Source organism: Tenrec ecaudatus, chromosome 15, assembly GCF_050624435.1.
Source record: "Tenrec ecaudatus isolate mTenEca1 chromosome 15, mTenEca1.hap1, whole genome shotgun sequence".
Classification (NCBI taxonomy): Eukaryota; Metazoa; Chordata; class Mammalia; order Afrosoricida; family Tenrecidae; genus Tenrec; species Tenrec ecaudatus.
Window position 1 is genome coordinate 39,905,134 of NC_134544.1, and position 22,004 is coordinate 39,927,137.

At 49.6% G+C, this 22,004-nt stretch overlaps 1 protein-coding gene across 8 annotated transcripts in view; it reads right to left on the reverse strand.

Moving 5' to 3' along the window:
• The window catches only part of FHOD3 (formin homology 2 domain containing 3), a 475,205-nt gene that overhangs the window by 394,143 nt on the left and 59,058 nt on the right, over window positions 1–22,004 (reverse strand). For all 8 annotated transcript variants that reach the window (XM_075533135.1, XM_075533134.1, XM_075533133.1 and 5 more), the window contains exons 2-3: window positions 17,591–17,697; window positions 5,673–5,737 (exon numbers count right to left, since the gene is read on the reverse strand). In XM_075533135.1, coding sequence (XP_075389250.1) covers window positions 5,673–5,737; window positions 17,591–17,697 — 172 coding nt within the window. The remainder of the gene's footprint in view (window positions 1–5,672; window positions 5,738–17,590; window positions 17,698–22,004) is intronic.

The window sequence follows — 22,004 nt, forward strand, 5'->3', positions numbered from 1 at the left end:
AGAAGGAGAGCCAAGGGTAAGGCAGCTAGGGAGTGTGTTGCTGGTGGCCTCTGTAAACAGTGACCTCCTCTTGTCAGGAGACAAAGAATTCGATGGTGCCTGGCGACCACTGCTAAAACATTCCACAGAATCGCTCTCCAGCAAAGGGGTGGCATGGAGAGCAGAATCTCAGATTCTCACACACTCTAGACTTTCCGGAGCTATGGAGGGCGGATGAACCCCTGACACTATTTCCTGGAGACCATCTTTAAGGCTTAACCAAAAACATCCCTTACGGTCATCTTAAAACTGAAAAATAGCTTCACTAGTACGAAGAGCATTATGCTCTTTTAAGGACTATCCATAAAACGAGACTCAAAGTGACAGTAACAACCGAAAAGACGGGGACCTTGAGGGAGGAACAGCGCAGAAGAGGATGGAGAGGAGGGGGCACGACTTGAAGTCCGTGATCAGCGTCGCTGAATCAGACATGCAGGGACTGTTGAGTTGGTTGGTTTTGCTGTGTATGTTCTCAACAACAACAACTAATAGAAGTGGAGGGAAAGAAACTCTCCTTGCTCTGGCAAGCCTCGTGAAATGCGGTCAGTCCTCTCATGGCCATCCTCATTTCCCTTCGTTCTTTGTTCGCCCGTTTTTCTAAGTGCGTGCTCACATTGTAGCCGTAGACACAGTTATTTCTCGGAGGCATCCAAGTTAAGTTAGATTAAGAAGACAAGTCCTGCAACATTTTCCTACAATATATATATGTTGCCTCATGTGGTCAAACCCAAATATTCGCAGAGAGAGAGAAGTGACAGTGGTGATGAGCATAGGGGTAAAAGCTTGGAGGCCTATCTCTGGACTGAAATCTCATTCCAACCTCCTGCCAAATGCTTCCCAACTGCTGGGCTCTGGGCAAAGACCGTCTCCACTGCTTGCTGCGAGCATCAAAGCAGAGCCCACGTGCTCATGTTTCATGAGGCTTGCTCCGTTGCTCGCCATGAAAGCCCCTCTTCACTCGCGTCCCACAGGCGCTCGGCTCCAAAGTTAACACTGGAGAATTCCAAGGACGTGTCTCCTCCAATTCATCCACATGCAGCCCTGGATGCTACACATTCCTACACTTAATAAAAGCAGGAATGAAGCGGGTGAGGGAAACATTGTTTCGGAGAAATTTGCTTGACAGCCTGTTAAACCCCAAAGACAAAATCTGCTCCTGGATCCTCCCTGCCCAATGCTGGAGTGGGAAAGAAGGCCTCTGGGGTCAGATACGGTTGGCGGTCTGAGGCCGCCGTGGCCAGTGTGCCCAACCCCTGTACTCGCTCATCCACTTCTTCTATGAAGAAGAGGGAGATCATCTGAAAAAGGCCTCAGACAATGGATGGGAAGAAATAGTTTGGGTTTGTTTTTTTATTTTTGCCTTCCCCCTTGGTTATTTTCTCCGCTGAGGTTTCAACTGGAAATTGTTTCAGATTTGGGTTTTATTCCATCCATCCCAAAGGAATCCATCTCATGTTGCCATTTGGAAAGACTAAGAATATGTCACAACGAGGGGAGGCACTCCGTAAAATGATGCATACATTCCATGGCATAGACATAACCAAAGGGCAATATTATAATAAATCTATTCCAGATCCTGTCAATAATAGGAAACAAAATGATAAATCAGTTTCAATAAAAAGAAGGAAAAAGTTCCCTTCTTGAATATGACAGTTAATTTTGAGAGTCAATACTTCCCACCCAACACAATCAAGCCTGAGTGGTTAGTGGTGAAACCAGTTAAAGAGAGTATCCTTCAACAAAAGATGCACTAGCGCCTTAAGACTTTATCTGAACTTACAGTTCTGGTGACTGACCCACCATCACAGTCCCTGTGGGCCGTCTGCTTACAGCACATGAGGAGACAGGCCTGCATGGTCTGCTGCAGGCCACAATCAATGTGTTGAATCGGTGTCTATTACCTGGGATTTCATACGGACCTACTTTTACAAACACTCCAATAACATGGTCTACAGTTGCCATTTCCGTTTCTTTGAAATCAAGCAAGAATTGAAGACACTTATAAAATCTAATGGCTCTGTCTACATTTTCACAAGGGTCCCCTACCATCTACTGGGATTCACAAAACTTTGACAAACATGCTTTTTCAGCAACCATCTTTGAATATTTATAAAACATTCAATATATTTCCGAAGAAACAGTGATCTTTTCTTAAACATTGTATCGTGGTTTGGGTGAGAGTTTATAGGCAAACCGGGTTTCCCATTCAACAACATACATTTATTATGTTTCATGACATGAGTTACAATTCCTCCCATGTATTATCACTCTTCCCACTTTCTTCTTGGGCTCCTATTTCCATTCCGTCTTCTGAATCCTCATACTTAATCAGCTTATAAAATACTTATGTACTATTTCAATCCACTTATATAATCCCAACCAGTGGTTTGAGACCAAACACACTGACTTTGTCCACACACAGTTCAATGACTCGGTGCATGAAAACCTGTGTCCTTGCTCCCAGAGAGTGGGGTGAGTGGTCTTCCAGACTGCCATAGCTCCATATCTATCAGACGAAGGCTGCCGAATACTTAAGTTAACACCACAAGTTAACAAGAGGGAAGTTAGAGAAGCATCTGTACTTGAAATACGTTAGCGCATTGCAAAGGGTGAATTTTCTTTCTTGCCTTTTTTTGTTATGGTTTTTTGTTTTGTTTTTACTTAAAACATCATTTTATTGGGGGCTCATAGAATTTTCTTCAAAGAACATTCTCATTCCAATTTTTATCTAGTCTATTTTAAGCTGTTTGCTTCTGACTAGTTAGCTATTTCTGGAAAATAGCAATCTACACTCGTGCCACAAATCTCCAGTGGTTATCAGATATGCATATATATGTATTTTTAATGGTGTAAAGCATATTTTAATTGTGACACAACGACTGCAAAAATGGACTCCCAGATAACAACAATTGTAAGGATGATGCTAGACTTGGCAGGGTTTGTTCCAGTCAACATAGATAGATGACTTGGCCCACACGGGAAAAGCACTCCAGCCTGTGAGATCACCCGGTGTCGATGGGATCAGGAATTAGGTATCAGAAGATCCAAAAGAAGAAATTATATCATCAAGGCAAATGAGGTGGATCAGAGTGGCGACCCAAAGCCCACCTGTAGATGATTGGCCATCCTCTCACAGAAGGGTCACAAGGAAGGGATGAAAATCAAAATGGCAGGCGGGGCATCCTTTAAGGACTCAGGTTATGCTCCCTTTCAGTGTCCTTTGAGTTTATGGAACAGAACTAAGTCTGAAGGGGAACGAGCAGGGATATGGGGCCATTAGGGCAATGTTTCCCAGTGACATTCCCATAGGACTGCCCTGGCTACCCTCAAAGAATGGGCAGCTCAGAATCTTCTGAGCTGACTGCTCTGCCTTGAACTGAATCGGTCCCGCAGAAGTCACAGTTTTGATTGGACCTTTTTAATTGATGGCTCTCTAAGAAGACTAAGACATGTGTGAAAACTTGTCTGTGGCCATCCACTGAGGGCAGAAACACGTTCAGAGACGTCTCGTTTGGAACAAACCCACGCATGCATGGACTGCAACCCTGGTAGTGATACTTTCTGACCGATGGATGGATAGCTCTTGATACATAAACACACACATGTGTATAGATACTTCTAAATATCCGTGAAAATTCCATTATCTTTTCGCTCCATCTTTCTTTGAGCATTAAGTTCTTTCGTGTGTGTAAGACAAACCATTTGCTGTTTCAACATTTTTGGCAGGTACAATTCAGTGGCATTAATTATCTTCATTATGCATTACAACTATCACCACTATTACTTCAACCAATATTAACTTCTACAGCAGGGGTTCTCAACTTTCCTAATGCCGCTACCCTTTCATACAGGTCCTCATGATGTGGTGACCCCGCCAACCATAAAATTATTTTCATTGCTACTTCATCACTGTTATGAATTGGGCAACCCCTGTGAAAGGTCATTAGATCCCCAAAGGGGTCGCGACCCACAGGTTGAGAACCACTGTTCTACAGGATGTAGGACATGCTATATGCCTGGATTTTATCTGGAATACAGAAGAAGGCTGGGAGAAGTATATCTAAAGTCTTTAGGTAGACATGATTCATACAAATAAAATAACTAGAAACGTGTAAGGCAGGTAATAAAACATAACTGTTTTAATATCATGTTCTACCGTCACTCCCATGCTACAGGCAGTTGAGGTGCAGTGTGGTGTGTGCTGGCTGAAGATCTGACAAATCTTACTGCATTGCTAACAAAATTGCAAAGCTTCATTGCCCCTGACCTCCTCCTAGTCCCTAGAGAGAGTCTGACAAGCTCACACCACACTTAGCATTAAATGAAGGAAAATGACACCAACTCTCTTCCACACCCAGCCGCCACCACCACCACCACCACCCCTCCCCCCGTGCCTTCTTTGGATCTCCAGCAGGAAGAAGGAGCCAGGACTAGATGCAATTCCTCCCTGTCCACCGATGGATGGACACCACGCTACAGTTGTGGGCTGGGACCCTCCAAAGGAGGGATTCTCTTCTCTGCTACTTGCAGTACAGCTGTTCCTGAGTCTAGTCCGGCACGAGAGCCGTGGTGTATACTAGATAAAAGCAAAAGTGCTCATATATAAGGAACTTCCACACAGAAAGTGGACCTTTTTTTTCCTTCTTGTATGATGATATTTTAAAGTTGCTTTTATAACTTAGAGACCAAAGCCAAGAGGAAATCTGGCCACACCTGAAGAGACTATTCGCAGAGTGACTATCTATTTGGAATAAACGCAGTCTCACTGCAACTAGGAAGTCTTTAGGCAGTCCAATGGACCCAAGAAAACCAAAGGCCATCATGAAGTTCCAGAGTGGCCATGGGAAAGCCACTCTAAGCTCCCCAAAACATTTGCTCACTCACTAATGTTTTGTACTATGTGTTACCCCCTCGCCGCCAATACCAAACCCATGACTATCAAATCAATTCTCACTCATCGCAACCCCTAGAATGGACAAGAATGGCCCTGTGGATTTCTGAGACCATAACGCTTTACAGAAGTGGAAAGTCTCATTTCTGTCCTGAAGAGCAGCTGGTGGCTTCTCCCAAAAAGTGCCCAATGCATAACACACGGTGCTGTGTCGTTTCCCACACCCCCATCCTATGCCAATCAAAGCTGTCCTTTTCAGCCATTTAACCAAGCCTCAGCCTCCACTTTCTTACCAGGAAGCTCAGAGCCTCCAGAAAGCACGCAGGGGCTCCTGCTTCCACCAACAGCAGGGTGGCTCCGAAGACTTCCGGCAGCCTAGCCTCCCACCATCAGGGCTGGAGGCTGACGCTGGCACACCCAGGAAGAACTTCACCTCACCCAGCCTGGCAAACCAAACTCCATTCAACAATACCTCAAGCTCCATTCACTAGCCAAGGAGCTACAGAAATCAGAATGAAACAGGGCTTGGAGAGTAATCCCTATCGGTCGCTTCCCACAAGAACCCAAACTATCTATGACCAGGGTGAATCCAAGGAGCTGGCATAACAATGACTATTATATTTGATCCCATGTCTCATCGTGTGTGTGTGTGTGTGTGTATGTGTGTGTGTGTGTGTGTGTGTGTGTGTGTGCTGAATCGGTGAGAAGCATGACAAGCATCCCTTCTGTAGACGTCACTCACCAATGCAGGCATGGACCCTCACTGACAGCTGTGTCCTTAGGATGATGCTATTCTTCTTGACCCTCCTAAAGGAGACAGGAGACAAAACAGGGGCATCAGAGGCTCAACCAACAAGAACAGTTTGCTTGCATGCTACTCATTAAGTCTTCCTCCTGAGCTCGGAGGTTCTGAAATACCACCTGACCAAAGCTCCCAAGAAGCTGGGGTACTAGACTGAACGAGAATCACATGTGGAATCGCATGACATCACAGGGTTTTAAGAAAAATTAAACACTAAAATATGACTCCATTAGAATGGCACTCGCACTTCATTGCCAAATTCCATCCACAGAGTTTGCACGTAGTCATGTCTGACCGTGTTGCGGAGAATTTGAATTCTGTGGCCCTGAAGTGAAATCCCCGGAACATAACGACACAAATCCATTTGACCATCACCATGGCCAAGCTGACAGTCTCAGAAAATCGGTGGTTCATCAGAAGGTGCCCCTGGGCTGTGTATCAATTCAACACTGCGATAGATCTCCTTGACTTTACTCCTGTAGAAAGACTAGTCTTTATCAGGAATGCCGTCCGTAGCTCACACCTCTGTTTCCTTCTCCCTTCATTTCCCATAAGGAAGAAAGAGGGGGGACCTCATTCACACTCAGTCCTGCCATCCCTAGGGCTCATCCTGCTCCATACAGAGGGGGACTAAAGCGCAGAGAAGTTGATAGAAGGGAAACAGGAGACCATCTGGGTCCTGGCTGCCTGGGGGTAGTGAAGTGTGGAGTTGAGATTTGGAGATCCAGTAAAGAAAGACACACAGACAGACAGCACAGCAGCTGGTGCCACGCTGGGTCTATCAGGGTCCAATTCCTCCACCACCGTTCTTCCATCTTCCAGCAGCTCTCCCCTCTCCCCACCAGGGTTTGATTTGCCACAGCTCTGGCTGGGGGCCCTGCTTCCCAGTTCTGTGGCCGTGCAGAAGAGGAGCGGGGCACAGATCTCGCCGGGGTACCTTGTTAATATTGTATACGTTCGCCGTAAGGACTGGCACAATTATATATTTTTATTCTCAAAACCAGATTAAAAGGGTTCATTTTAATTAACCATTTTCTTTCTTTTCAAAGGCACCCTGGTGGGACAGTATTCAGCACTGAGCTACAAAATGGAAGGTCAACAGTTCGCGTCCACCAGCCACTCTGTGGGAGAGAAAGATGTGGCGGTGTGCTCTGAGCTGCAGTCTTGGAAACCCCAGGAGCAAGTCTACTCTGTCCTGCAGGGTCCTTTTGAGTCAGAATCAACAGCGGTAGGCTGGTTCTGTGGCATTCTCAGCAAGGAGAAAGGAAAACCAGCCGCATGTGTTACGCTAGCCTGCAGCTGTCTCCAGCTCGGCTGCTGTTCATCGGTGGAGAATCGACACTCACAGCTCACTCCAAACCCAAAGAGCCTCTGATTCTGCTGCACCTTGTTTGCTATGTGCCCCAAGCAAGGTGTCGGCTTCAAAGAGCACACAGCAATCACATGGCACACTTGATGCCAGGTTCCGGATTCCTAGGATGCAGTTTCTCAAACCTCTGCTCCTGATAAAAATATTTTTTCATTCTGTTTCAACAATCCTGACGTTGACACACCTTCAACTCTTGCGGCCATACCAGGAAGAAAGCGTTGGGAGGTGCCTTGAACTTGACTGCTGAGCAACGTTCTTGAAAGGCCTTTTGTCTGCTCTGCCAAGAGCAATGTTATGGGTGGCAGCACCGTCCAGGAGGTATATGGTCTCGGCGTCACTGGGCAGGGTTGAGCCAGGAGGAGCAGGAAATCAGTAGCCCCTGGGTGATGCCCATCCGCAACTATTAGAAATGGCAACTCCTAAATCCTCTGATCTGCAGGGTGTTCTGTAACTCACATTGCCAGCTGTCAGTGCTGAATGTCAAATGAATGATAGGCAGGGGCTTTGGACACCCCAAGGTCAAATGCACAATGGCTGGGGAAAGACTTTTGAAAGTTCTTGAAAATCAGAGAAATGCCCCTACCCCCCGGAGGCTCCACTTTATCTCCCAACAAGCATGACTTTTCATTTTGAGTAGGAGCTTGTTTTCCCAGAGTGCTCTAGTTCCAAGGGCGTTGAGTGTACGGGCTTCTAGCCACCTGTGTGGGAACCAGGCTGCTCTTTCCCAGGAAGCCACACAGGCCTGAGACCCTGCAGATTCACCTTCTCTGTGAGCAACGGATGTGGCTAAACTGGACCCACACGGAAATGAAGCCAGTGTAGGTTCAAAAAGAAAGCATGTAGTGTATATCTTTGTACACTCCCGCATGAAACACCAGGGGGCTACAGAACATTCATGGAAAAAATAGAACTAAAAGTTAATACATTTATCTCTGAGAACCTTTTGAAGTCCCCTCATCTAATATTATACTAGAAAATACATTACATTTTCTTGAATACCTTAGATAAACCTAACTTTTTAATAATTTAGCACACCCATTAAAATATATATTTATGTTTAGTTTAATTTTTATTTTTTTCCTTTTTTCCCCGTTCAGTATCTTATTCATTTTGGGTGGCAATATACACAACCAGGCATGGAACTGCAAACCTCAAAGTTGGTAGTTCAAGCCCACTCAAGAGAAACTTAAGGCTATCTGCTGCCATGAAGATATAGCCTCAGAAACTCTATATGTTTTTTCTTTTTAATGAGTTGTAATGGACTCACTGACAGTGTGTTTGGCCACACATCCATTCACAATCCCTGTATGAACAGACCAAGGTCATTGGTTATGTGCGGCACCATGTGCCACCATTCTCATTACCTCTACCCATACTGTTTCATCGCAATTCATTTAGGCTATCTGCCCCTTAGAGTTCTCATCTGAGCTGTGGATGGCCTGTTGTCCAAGTCAGCTCGTAGATAGGTGATTCTCTGAGAGCTCTGCGAGAGGCAAACGTGCTTTATTAATTGGGCTGGACTGTTGCTTAACTTAACAAAAGAGTCATGGGACCGTTTAACAATTATTTCCAGGCATTCATTCGGGGGGTTCCTAGGAATCTTACTTTTTATTATTATTAATTATATCATCTCTGATCCTTCTGCTGTCATGTTCTATGTGCTCTGCCAGGTTCTCAACACAAAGGCCTGCCGTCAGAGAGGCCCACGTGGAAATGGGAACTGAGGGCTGGTGAAGCTTGTTGACAAGAACGAGCCCCCCATCCCATCCCAATTGTAGGGGTTTAGGCAAAAGGCCAGCCAAGGAGCCAGTGAGACTGGCCGGGGTTCCACCAGGTCAGAGGAGTGGGCTCACAGCTCTCCTTCCTGCTCTGGTCCCCGTGACACCAATATTACTACTCTTCCTATTTTCCGGCGAGGAAGGCAGAGTCTGGGGGAAATGATGGAGTCTTCATTAAGTCAACTGGTTAGGGGAGGCAGACCCATGGCTAAAGTGTAGCAACTGATTCCATGGTCACTCGCCCCACCCTGTCTTTCCCTCTGCCATTTCTTCGTGATCTAACCTCCTCTGGGGCTTGCAACAGGCAAGAAGAGTCCTGGCTTTTTTATGTGAAACTAATCTAACCGCAATACGGACGCCTATGAGAAGGATCGCATGCGCCCACACAGCAACCACAGTGATGCCACTAAGCTGCAAAAATCTAAGAAAATACTAGCAACCGAATTTTGCAATATGTGAAAATAATGTTCCAGGACCAAATAGGGTTTACCCCAGGAAGTCCTACTAATAAGCCCAAACCAAACCCATGGTCCTCAAGTTGACTGTGATTCGTAGTGACACCTGGGTTCTCCAGGCTGTCTGTCTATCTGGAAGCAGACTGCCACGTCTCCCATGGAGCAGCCTGGTGAATTCAAACCGCCACATCCGCGGTGAGCAGTCAAACACTTTAAGCACCATCTCACCAGGAAAGGGTTGGGGGGAGCATTGGTGGTGGTGATTCTTCTTTCTCCTTCTTCTCATTCTTAACCTTCTTCTTCTTCTTCCTTGTGTAAAGGAGGTCTAATACTGTATCTAACATCTAACAGTGGGCGGTAGGGTCCTTTTCCATTTGGGCGCATCCTTCCCTCCACCACTGCATTGTCCAACTGAACCCTGACTACACAGCAGCTGGGGGCTGGCTGCTAAGAACTTCTTTTGTCTCCGGTGATCTCACCGCTCCTCACTCCAAAGGTCTTCTGGCTGATTCTTTTGGCTTCTTTCAAGGAGATAATTACATCGTATATTTAAGAAATAATCACGTTATCCCCCACCTTTCCAGTAAATACAACTCTTTCCTCTATTTCCTGGCTGGAACTTTGGAAGGAAAATTACACAATCCTGGGTGTATCTTCTCCATGACCACCCCCACCCCTATGGGATAGGGCGTCAGTTTGGGTTCAGACAATCCTCATCCTAAGAGACACTGACGTTCACGGAATGCTTGTCATGTGCCAGGTGAGGTTAGAGCACTGTGTACAAACATACTCACTTAATCTTCACACATGTCTCATGAGATTGGTGACATTACTGCCATTTTCAAGCTGAGGAAACTGAGGCCCAGAAGGATTAAACGACAGGGAGAAAGGCATCCAGGCGGAAAGTGACATGGCTCCAACTTAACCCAGGACCCCAGGCCCATGCCCCCATCAGCTGCCTCACTGGCAGGTGTTTCTTCCCACAGCCTCTCCTTCGCCATTCACTGCCTGGCTCCGTGTGAGGTGCACAGCCTCTGAGGACCTGCCTTCCTGGGTGTCCACATTCTCAAGGTCAGCTGACCCTATGTGCTCACACCTGCTGCCCCCAAGTCTGCCTTTGTGCAGCCGGTGAAACAGGAACGTAGCAAGGGCCGAACCTGGTGTTCCAGAGCAAAGGCTGTTCAGCTTGACCTCAAAGTCCCCTGGGAGAGTGAGATGCCATTCCTATCAGTGCAACCCCTGCCAGGCAAACATCGCCAGCTTTTGAGCCCAGCCACCCTTCGGAATCAGCAGCCACCGCCAATCGGCTGCCCACGCTCAAGGCCAATGCTACCCAGATGATGATGAGGGAACCATCTAAAATAGTCACTTGGTTCAAGGTGACACTATTCAAGGCACACCAGCCAGGGATGTACTGGCACAGCTAAGGGGGCGTTCCTTTGAAGATGCACATTTCCCCCACAATAATGTCTAGGGCTTGGGGCCTAGGATCCCAAATTTGGCTGACCAGTGGTATTACTTGGGAATCTAGTGAACCTGAAGATCCTGGAGTTCTATTTGAAGCCTAAGGAGCCAATCTCTTGAGGGAGCCTAGAGACCTGTAGGTGCACCATATCTCCAAATGATTCCAATGAGCACTCACATTTGGAAACCTGGGGGCAGGGATGGGAGGACCAAGTTTGAACAAATAAATCTCATGGAAGCCACGTGTTCCAGTTTCCCAAGATGACACATTTATAAGAATGATATATGAAAAATCTTTTGTGACTATAAGCACAAGGAGCTACATTACTCCACTGAGAAGTATACAGCCAAAAGGAATCTCTGGGTGATGCAAGTCGTTCACATCCCAGGCTGCTCAGCCAAAGGTTGGATGTTCAAGTCCACGCAGAAGCACCACAGAAGAACGTCCTGGTGATCTTCTTCTGAAACATCCATCATTATCAAGGATACAGAGCACGGTTCCACTCAGACGCACACGAGGTCTGCGGGAGCCAGAACCAACTTGAAAGCTTGATGCCCTTCTCTTGCAAAGAGCAGAATCAGGCCTCGCTCTCCTCAAATAATATTGTGCCCTTCGAATTAGAACTAAACTACGATTCCATTAAAAGGTGGAAAACATACATTTGGCCCCAACCAGCAGTCAGGGGAAAAGAGACTCAAGGCCTCTGGAGCTGGGGGATTTAACGGGCTGCCCGGGTGAGCCAAGGGAAGGGCGCAAACCAGTCAGAAGCTGGTAACCAGAAGGACCCGTTCACACAGCTGGAAGGTTTAGTTCCCACTCCTCTCTGCTGCCGTCTTGTCCCACGGGAAACCCCTGGCACTGGAATGTACACAGAGAATTTTAGATGCAACTGTCCAGTTGGCATAGGAGTTAACTCACTGTCCGACTTAAAGTATTTTCAGGAATACTATCTCCCGCATGAGCGGTTCTTGAACTTGGCAGCTCATTGGAATCACATGGGTGAAGGGTTTTAAAAAATTGTTTTAAATCACTGGGGCCCTGGACCCACCTTCAAGTTCTGATTTCCTTGGTCTGGGGCAGAGTGTGAAGGGAGGTTTGAAAGTTCCTCGGGAGTTCTGATCGCCTCCAAGACTGGAAACCTCTGCTGAGAGTTCCTGACCTGATTGTCTAGAGCAGGGGTCCTCAAACGACAGCCCGCAGGCCAAATGCAGCCCGCTGAGGACATTTATCCACCCCACTGGGTGTTTTTGTCTCCCCCCTTTCTAACTTCAAAATAAGATATGTGCAGTGGACATAGGAATTTGTTCAGTTTTTTTTTAACACTATAGTCTGGCCCTCCAACGGGTCTGAGGGACAGTGAGCTGGCCCCCCGTTTAACAAGTTTGAGGACCCCTGGTCTAGAGAGCTTTGTCCAACGCTAGGCTTCCAGGCCAAACTCTAGGCCTCCTGAGGCAGGTCCGGAGAAATCATCATCATCTCTGAGCAGAGGTGCAAGGTCTTCCAGAACGGCTGGTCCAGCCTGGCCCCCACGCTGGTGGGCAGGGCCCTCTGTTCTACCCTGTTCATTATATCAGCACAGCCCTGAACTTGTCCTAATAACTGCCACTCCTTTGTCTGTGGCGGGCCATTTACTCTCCCCACCAAGGTCGGGAGCAGGACTCTGTAGCCCTGAGAAGACCAGAGGCACGTGATACCTCTTCCTGGATTTCCCCGAAGAGCCTCAACAACAACACACCTGCACCCTCAACGGACCCTAATCGGCTTAAGAGGAAAAGAGGAGAAAACACTCTAATTTCTTTCTATCCACACCCTAACCAAAACCTCTCTTTCAGCAAGTTTAAGGCTTTTGATGGCGCCGTTGGTTTTTCAGGTTCAGTAGGTCTTCAGAGATGTCAGGCGATTACCCTTCCACCCTGGGCAGATAAGAGGAAGCCCTAGTAGGGAGGTGACTGGATGAGGTGAACATCGTAGGGGGGGTGAGAACAGAGGGCTGCTCCTGATCCTTCAACCCTGACGGCGTGGGAGAAGGAAGAAGGCTCTGAAACCACCTCAGCCGACATTCCCCCATACCCACAAACTGCACAAAATACCCCAAGGGGCTAACCAACTCCCCCCCAGGTCCTTGGGGTTCATGAACTGCAGGGCTGGGAAGTTGAGTGTCAAAAGAGTCAAACCACGACCCTCTCCAAATGCGCAGATTTCGATAGGAGCATGCCCACTGAAAAGCTGGCGGGGCCAGCCCTGCTGACAGGTTCCCTAGGGCCCTTCCCCCAGCGCTGTCCAGGCCTCAGGCCATCCTTGCTGAGGGGCCACTTCACAGGCCTTGAGCTCTCGACCCCCAGCCCGTCACGCGTGGGGACAAAGGTGGAGAGTTACCAGCCAGGCAGAAGATGAGGAGCCTGAGAGAAGATGACTAGCCTGAGCAATCAGTGGGCGGCAGAGGAAAGCAAAAATGCCCCTAAGTACTGGAAAGGCCTATGACGAATCCAACCATCACCCTGGGCCTGATGGCGTTCCCAAACCACTGGGTTTCTCCAGCCCACTCTGGCTCAAACCACACCTCTTACCTCCTATCTCTTCCACCACTCCAAGCCAGTTTCTCCCTCATGACTAATCTTCTCCGGGAGGGCTCCCTGCAGACTCAGCTGGTCCTGGTTTCTAATCAGAGGGCTAGGCCAGGTAAGACCTGTGGGGTGGGGGGGGGGGTGCTGAGAGCCAGCTCAGCCCTGCAGACCCAGCCTCAGTCTTGCTTTTCCCAACTGGAAACTGGGCTCTCAGAGTGGTGGCCCTGCCAAGACCCTTGCAGACCTACAGCCAAGTGATCCCCATGCCCACCTCCCTTCTTGAGGTTCGTTTGCCAAGGATGGGGCCTACTTGCCCAGCTAGTCTAGAAAACAAAGGCACCTTGAGAGCCTGGGTTACGTGTGTGTGTGCACGCACGGGCCTGGGTGTCTTTGGGTGGACGTTCACAGAGCCCATTCATTCTCCGTTCAACAGTCGAGGCACATTTGGTCCCAAGACATGAATTGCAGTCCCCTCCATGAAGCACCCGTGTCCCCATTTCTAGTCTTTCCCCGCCCCCTGCCCTCCACCCTCTGGGCTTTGCTGTGGGACTACTGTGGCCCTTTGGGTGGCACATGGTTGCTCAGAGTACACCCTTCCTCCCGGGTGTTTCTGCTCCCTTCCTAGGTTGGCTTTTGCCTGGAAGGTGATGCGCAGGTGTAGGTTCAATTCCAGGTCTGAAGGCCCAGGACAGGCCGTAGACAGAGCCCTGGTCATGCAGAAGTGAAGTACTGGAGAGCTAACCAAAAGGCCACAGGTTCAAACCCACCAGCCACTCCTCGGGAGAAAGGTGGAGCAGTCTGCTTCTGTAACGATTTACAGCCACGGAAACCGATGGAGCAGTGCTACACTGCCCTGTCGCGTCGTCGTGCGCTGGAGTTGATGTGATGACAGGGGGAAGCGACACACAACTGGTGTGTGGCTTGGTCACCATTCGACCAATGAGTCTGGTCTCTTACAGGTTTTGTCTGTCTTATGATTCTAAATTTTGTTCCACGTTTCTCTGCCATTCGGCCCAGGGCTTTGCTTGGGTGATTTTCAGAGAAGCTGTAAACAGGGCCCAGCTGAGTTCCTGGCCTCGAGGCCCCGCGATGGCCCAGCTGCAGAGCCCACTCTCCATGCCGCCTGACTATGCTGCGCTCTGCGCCACTCTCCGTGGGCGCCTGCACCCACCAGGACCCCTGGGAGGGAACCACGGGTGAGCCGCACTGTGATCTTGCAGACCGGGGTGATCCCTACCCGAGGCCCGTTGGCTTGCCTGAGGTCACCGTGTGGCAGGATTGGGAATCATGCCACAGAGGCTCCACGCGTTTCTTTCCATGTCACTGTTTCCCCCTCCCTGGAAGGCAGAGAACAGACCTGGCTCCACGCCGCTGGCATAATCATTACCTTGCCCTTCTGCCTTGGAAGGTCTTTCTCCTCTTCTCTGATTAGCCATGGCTTGAGTGATAATTCCAAACAACGAGTGAGTTAATTTTTAGTCTTGGTAGACAGGAGAAGGGTAATGGACAGGAACAAACCCTTCCAGCAAGGAAAACTCACCCGAGACACACTGCACACACTGCACACACACACACACACACACACACACACACACTTGCTCTTCCCCCTTCCCCCCCCCCCTCTCTATTTCACATGACCTGCAAGGACTATTATTTCAAAGACATAAGGCCCCACGCTCTGGGGCAAGTTTGGAGTGCCCAGTCAAATTTGCAGCTATTCAACATCTTTTGGGGTGCCTTCTCATTCACTGTCCCCACATCTTGAGCTCCACCTTGTCAGTGCTGCCCTGATTCTGTTTCCCACCAGCTCTTGCTGCTAAGATCAGCCAGGTGACTGAGGCTCCAGCAATCTGATGGGCTGACGGCACCATGGTGACTCAAAGGGAAACATAGTAGACACTTATGCACCAGAATCCACCCGGGGAGCTTGCAGCAGCGCCCCAGTCTCCCTCAGACAGCTAGAAAGAAGGTGCTGGCCTCTGGACACTGCTGCTGCTGCTGTATCCATCGGTGCCAGACAGTGCAAGCAATGATATTTGTCCTGGAGCCCCCCAAAGTATGTCAGGGTGCTGTCCCAACCCGGGCAGTGTTCCGTCTATAAACTGACGGCCTCTCGTGAAATGACCTCAAGTCCCCCAAGATGCAAAGGGGCTCGCTGCTAAGTAGAAGCAGAAGTCCCTTTGCCCAGATGCTCCTGGAAAGCGGCTGGGGCCGTGGAGGGATGCAGGCTGGGGTTTGGTAACACCTGCCTTCAAAGCCGGCTCCGCCGAGCACTGGGTGCGTCCTGCTAGGCGTGTAAATGGCTCCTGGCCCTCAGCTGCCTCGATGGAGAATGTAGACGGTAATAACCAAACGCTCAACTGCTGTGTTTGCTTGCCGTACTCGGGGCCATAAGTATTGCTCTTCTCCAAGCTTTCCTGTGAGCGGCGTTACCTCGGATAGCTGCTCCCCACCCTCCCCCACCAAGAGGCCCTCTCCAATGTCTCCTGCTTCTGTAAGGAAGGGGAAAGTCAAGCAGGATAAGGTCTTCAAGCTTACTACCACGAGGCACATTTTTCAAGCTGACAATCATCTACTCCTAACACTCCCGGGGCCCGTTTGCTCAACGAGCCATGAAGTCACCCAACTAGACTGCCATCCAGCCTGCGTGCTGACATCTTATGCCAAAGGAATGTCACTGTCCAGCACTTGGTAACAGCGGTGAAGCGTTCCCCTTGATCTTTCTGTCAAAGGGTTCATTTTTAAAAAAGGAAAAAACTAAAAATAAGAATAGTGGGAAGAATGCGGCACGGCCTCGTGACACCCTCACGTGCATGCAGTGTAGGGCGGCTCAGGGTCCTCCCCACGCATGCAGTGCCACCCTCACGACCACTCTGGAGACAGAACAGGTCTCGCTGGAGAATCCTGCTGGCTCCTCCCAAGGATTCTGGCCTTCGGGGGGTTCACAGCCACACCATACAGGGACCCATTCTGGGACCCTGCCGTTCATCTGGCCACCAGTCTTTGCAAAACTCACCACCATCACAGCGACCTATGGGACAGAGCAGAATTGCCCCCATGGGTTTCCAAGGCTGCACATCTTTACAGCAGGAGAACACCTTTCTCCATGGAGCACCTGGGAGAATGGACATCAGTACTTGGAGATCCCCCAGTAGTGCATCTTTCTCCCGTGGAACAGCTGGGGGTAACCCACATCCCCACTAGGGCTCCTAGTCCTTGCTGGGTGCTGGGAAAATGGGAGGTGTTTATGCAGTAATGGAGAGGGGCAGTTATGGGAGCAATGACAGTAAACTGTGACCAGTGCTCAAACAGGTGATGCCCAGGGATCCCCAGATGCACACGGGAGCTAGGATGTTACAAGGAACCAAACCCTGAGAAGGTTCCAGTGCCTCCCCATTATTTGAACCACCGGTGAAACATTCGTGTGTTCAGATAGGATTCAGCTGCCTGTGTTATTTTTTTCACTCAGGCAAGTGAACACCAGACTAAAATAGCTGCGTTGTCTGAAAAACGACAGGGAGCCTAGGGCAGAAGGTGGTGAGATCAGAGCTTGGCTCAAGATGGGTGAGGAGAGTGAGGGAGGGAGGCCGTGGTCCCACCAAAGGCTGCTTCGGTGGTCCAGCAAGGACTCAGCAAGGGCTGCAGGCTTGGGAATACTCAGAGAGATTCCCCTCTCTGGGTGCAGCCCTGACTCCTCTGTTCACTGCTTTCTCCAGACTCAGGCAAAAAGAAAGATGAAGTCACTCTGGGACGAGACTAAGAATCAATACGCTGTTAATGAACATAATTAATCACTATTTCCCCACTGTGATGAGTCGTAATGATTAAACGCAATGCAGCCTTGGCCAAGAACACTAACCAGCCAGTAAAGGATCAGAGCAAACCATTTTCCAAAGAGTTGCCCATCATGAAAATTTGGGATGTGTTAGTCCAATGGTGGTTTCAAGATATAAATAAAAACAATTTAGAATTAATGTAAATGACCTGTGCTTGATTACACCATTGCAGAAATCTCCCCAGGGTAGGCTCCACCTGAGCCACCTTGGTCAAGAGGTGACTCAAAACAGAAAAGGGTTGGTTGGCCTCCCCACCGGTGGTCGTTGGCCTCTCCCTCCTGTAGAGGAGGCTGGGATGGGAGGAAGGCTGGAGCTGTGGTGGTTTGTCTGGACCATGTTAGGGCCGCAGGGCTGCCCATTTCCCGGGAGCCAGGCTGATTGCTGCTCTTACCCAGCGTCCTCCTGGAAGCCTTCTAATTCCTCCCGCTGGTCTGCCAGCGTCGCTTCCAAATCCAGGTAGGCGCCGTTGTGGGAGAGCTGCAATGTGCAGTCATCGAGCTGCAAGAGAAGGAGACCGGTTAGCCAAGCCGCCTCCCGAAGGGGGCTCTCTGGATAAACCCGTTCGTGTTACCCTCGGGGGGTTCTTACAAACCAAGCGTTGCGCGTAACCCATAACTATAGAAGAGTGGCACGGGCTAGTGCCGACGGCATTCAGAAGGGGCAGATCTGTGACATCTGCTAAGTGGCACTGGCAGAGCCCCGAGCTGAGGAGATGAGGAGGCTGGGACGCAGAAAGAACCAGCGACTCACCCAATGCCGTCCATCACCTTGTGAATGGTAGCACTGGGGAGTGGGTGTCAGCGTTTAGGTGCATGGCCCTGATATCGCCACTCGGCTTCCTCTCTCCTGCCCCCCACCCCCACCCACCGCCAGCCAGTGAATTCCAACTCATAGCAACCCTACGTAAGGGATTCAAGACTATAAATCTTTACAGGAGCACACAGCCTCCTCTCTCTCTCTCTCTCTCCCCACCCCACCCCCCAAGAAGCGGCTGGTGGGTTTGAACCACTGGCCCTGAGGTTAGCGGCAAACACCTAAACCACATAGGGATTGAAAGTATCCTTTCAAAATGCAACTTGTACCATCGGCATGTTCTGGCATGGCTGGCAATGCCACTTGTCCGCCAGTCACCTTTCCTCCAGGGCATACAGACAGTACAGCCCACCCGGCTTCTCCTTGGGGTGCACCCACACAACTGAGTCTCCCCCAGTGGAACATGGGGAGACCTGAAGTAGGCTCCCAGTGGCCCCGGCCATAACCCCCTCCCCCTGAGCAATCAGTGAGCAATACCATGCCACCCTTGTCCCCTGCCTACAGCCCAGTACGCCGGAGCCAGAGAGGAATTGTGAAGCTTGGAAAACTGCAGGGCCAAGATGGAGGGAGGCTGGGTCCCTTGATTTACTGCCTAGAAGAGAAGGCATTACTGCCCGCCTGCCACTGACCGACCCTGCACCATGACATGGGTGCCTGTGACATGCTGCGTCCCCGAGATTCTGGTATGGTTTGTTACAGCAGCTCGCATGCTAGAATGACTGGCCCCTTTAGAAACACGGAAGACCATTCTACCAGAGACGACCGAGACTCCCATTACAAGAAAACACCCAAACGTACCACTTCCTGTCTGGTTTCTCAGGCTGGGAGCCCGACTCCTATTAGCTGCATGGTGATTAAGACTCTCATCACAGAATTACAGGAGGCGAGGAGCAAAGTGGAGACAAGTATGTGGCTGCTTAAAAACATCCAGGTAAATGCCCGGTAATCCTCCCCACTCTAAGTGAGACTTCAAACAGGGAATTAGCCTCTTTTGATAGAAAAGCCCCGCTTATTATGCTCAACAAGAACAACGCAGACTGTGATCTTGTTTAGAATGGTCATCTCTAACAGGCTGGTAATTCTCCAGAGACCCCCTAGCGTGCCTTGTCTGTTACCCTGAGTAGAATGAAAGGAATTTCTTCTTTATTATTTTTGAGAAATGCCCAGCGAAATCTTTTGGCGGGGTTAATCCTATTTGATTCACTCGTTTTATCTCTTTAATCAAAACTGGTCCTTATGGCTGTGGACTACAGATGTGTGGGTGAGTTCCAGCCCCTGGCCTGACTCTGCGGAGTGACCAGCTGGACTGTGAAAGCATTTCCACTTCAGGGTCAACTTGGCTCCAGTCCTATACCCGGGCATGGGGTGTTCCCCCAGAGCACGCCACCCCCGCTCCCTACCCACCAGCTAGAGGCAGCAGCAGACGGGGAGTTTCTTACAGAAGGTGTCTCTGGCCAGAGAGCTTCCTGTGACCTGAACTCAGGCTGCGGCACTGCTAGGTGGAAGATTCCAGCCTCGGCTGTACCTGCTACTGAGGACCCTGAACCACGGGTGTGGCTGTGAACTTCCACGGCCACTGCTAACTCATCATGCGGACCGGGCGCGTTCTGTTGGCAGGATCGATGCTGGTGCCTGTTTGCAATGCCACCTACAATCAACAGAGTAGAGGGTGAGGGCAATGGAAGCCCCGATATCCTTGATGTTTTCTTTTTGCCTCAGAGACGGCCAGCTGTGGGATAGAGCCGCCTCTGCTTCGCCTCCATGGGTCTGGGAGAGTCACTCCGAGGCTATGGGCCACGCTCGGGCCCCAGGGGAAGATCCAGGTGGGCGGGGAAGTGCCTGGCGAACCTGTGACTGGGCACCTGTGTGGGGTACAAATACTCCCAACACCACCCACCACGAGCGTCCAGCATGAAACCACTGATCAGCACCAAATAGGAAAGACATGGGGAATAGAGAGTAGTACAGACAGACAGACACACACACACACACACCTACGTCTATCATGAAGAAGCCTAGAGGGCACAACCATGAAGCATTCAGCTGCTGAGTGCAAGGTCAGCGGTTGGACTCCCGCGACCCCACCCCCACCCCCACGGTCTGCTCGTGGGAAGACTACAGCCTGGAAAACCCTGTGAGGAGTTCTGCTCTGTCACGTGGGGCCACTCCAAGTCTAAAATTAACTCATGGCACCTAACAATGACATATGTATGTGTCTGTGTGCATAAGCGTGCACAAAGGGGTTTCCAACTTAGTGTGGAAATGGAATTCAATGAAAATAATAGTTTAAAAATAACGAACTTCTTCATGGACCTTCTGAAGCCCCGACACACACACCAGACATAAGAACTGCACATGTACTAACCGGATGTTCTCCCCTTACGGAAGGGCCTCGGGGAGGAGACGAGCCAGTCAGGGTGCAGTGTAGCAACGATGAAACATACAACTTTCCTCTAGTTCCCCCTATCACAATCCCAATTCCACCTTACAAACCTGCCTAGACGAGAGGATGTGCACTGGTACAGATAGGAACTGGAATCACAGGGAATCCAGAGCAGATGATCCCTTCAGGACCAGTAGTGAGAGTAGCGATACCAGACGGGTAAAGGGAAGGTAGGATGTAGAGGGAGAACCGGTTACAGGGATCTACATATAACCCCTCCCTGGGGGACAGACAACAGAAAAGCGGGTGAAGGAAAATGTCAGACAGCGTAAGACATGACAAAATAATAATTTATAAAATATCAAGGGTTCATGGGGAAGAGGGAAGCAGGGAGGGAGGGGGAAAATAAGGAGCTGAAACCAAGGGCTCAAGTAGAAAGACTATGTTTGAGAATGATGAGGGCAACAAATGTACAAATGTGCTTGACACAAGTGATGTATGTATGGATTGTGATAAGAGTTGTATGAGCCCCCAATAAAATGATAAATAGATAGATAAATAAAATGATAAATAAATAGCTGGCTGTTCTAACTCAAGAGCACGGGAGCAGGAACAGGCAGTAAAATTAGGAAGTGCTATATCATCTGTGTTTGTTGCCTTTGTTTCTAATAACACTTATTTAATTGTCAGTTTGTTTAAAATAGAAACCGCGGTGGCGTAGTGGGTTGCACATTGGGCAGCTCGCCATGAGGATGGCAGTTCGAACCTGCTGTCTGCTCAGCTTTCTGCCCCCATGGAAAAGCACAGCCTCAGAAACTCACGGGGACAGTTCTACTTGGTCCTCCACACACGCTACGCATCAGAATTGACCCGATGGCAGGTTGTTGGAGTTCTGTTTGATTGCGTTTTAAATAATGGCTGTGTTTAACTGCCTCACATAATTCCCAAGAACTTAATAACTGGTCCTGTGCATCAGCCAGGCCAGCGCCAGCATACGGTTTTCTAGTCCTTAGAGGTCACTGGTTTGAAGCTCCCCCAGAGAGAGATAGCAGGGGGTTGACAAAAATCCTGAAAGATCCTGTCTCAGCTTGGTCCCCAACATCCCCCACTAAGCCCTACGTCCTACTCCGTAGTTGAAGACAAAGCGGGGTACCAGCTAGGGGTGGCAGACATAGCCATATCTTTCATGGAAAGTGGTGACTTTTGTTTGTTTCATGGCATTGCACCTTTCCATGTTCATACTCCCAGCAGCTCACAGCTCTCTTTTCCTGCACACTCACTCTGGCCTGCCAGGTGTCTGCCTCAACATGACCCCGGTCAACTCCAATCACAACACCAAGCCCACAAGCTCCCTGGCTTCAGGCAACGGACTCTCTGGGCTGTAGCAAACAGACCCCTCTCACACCGGTCCTCTCCTCACACCTGCAGCTTCACGAACTATCAACATGTCCACAGCCTCTGCTCAGCCAGGGTGCAGGTCAGGCACAGACGGGGCACCATGGAACACAACCAAGCCTCCTCACCTCCAAGAGCGCATCCTGGTACTGAGAGGGACTCGCTAACAGAAGAAATAAAACCCATTTTAAACCAACTGTCAAAGCGCACAGAC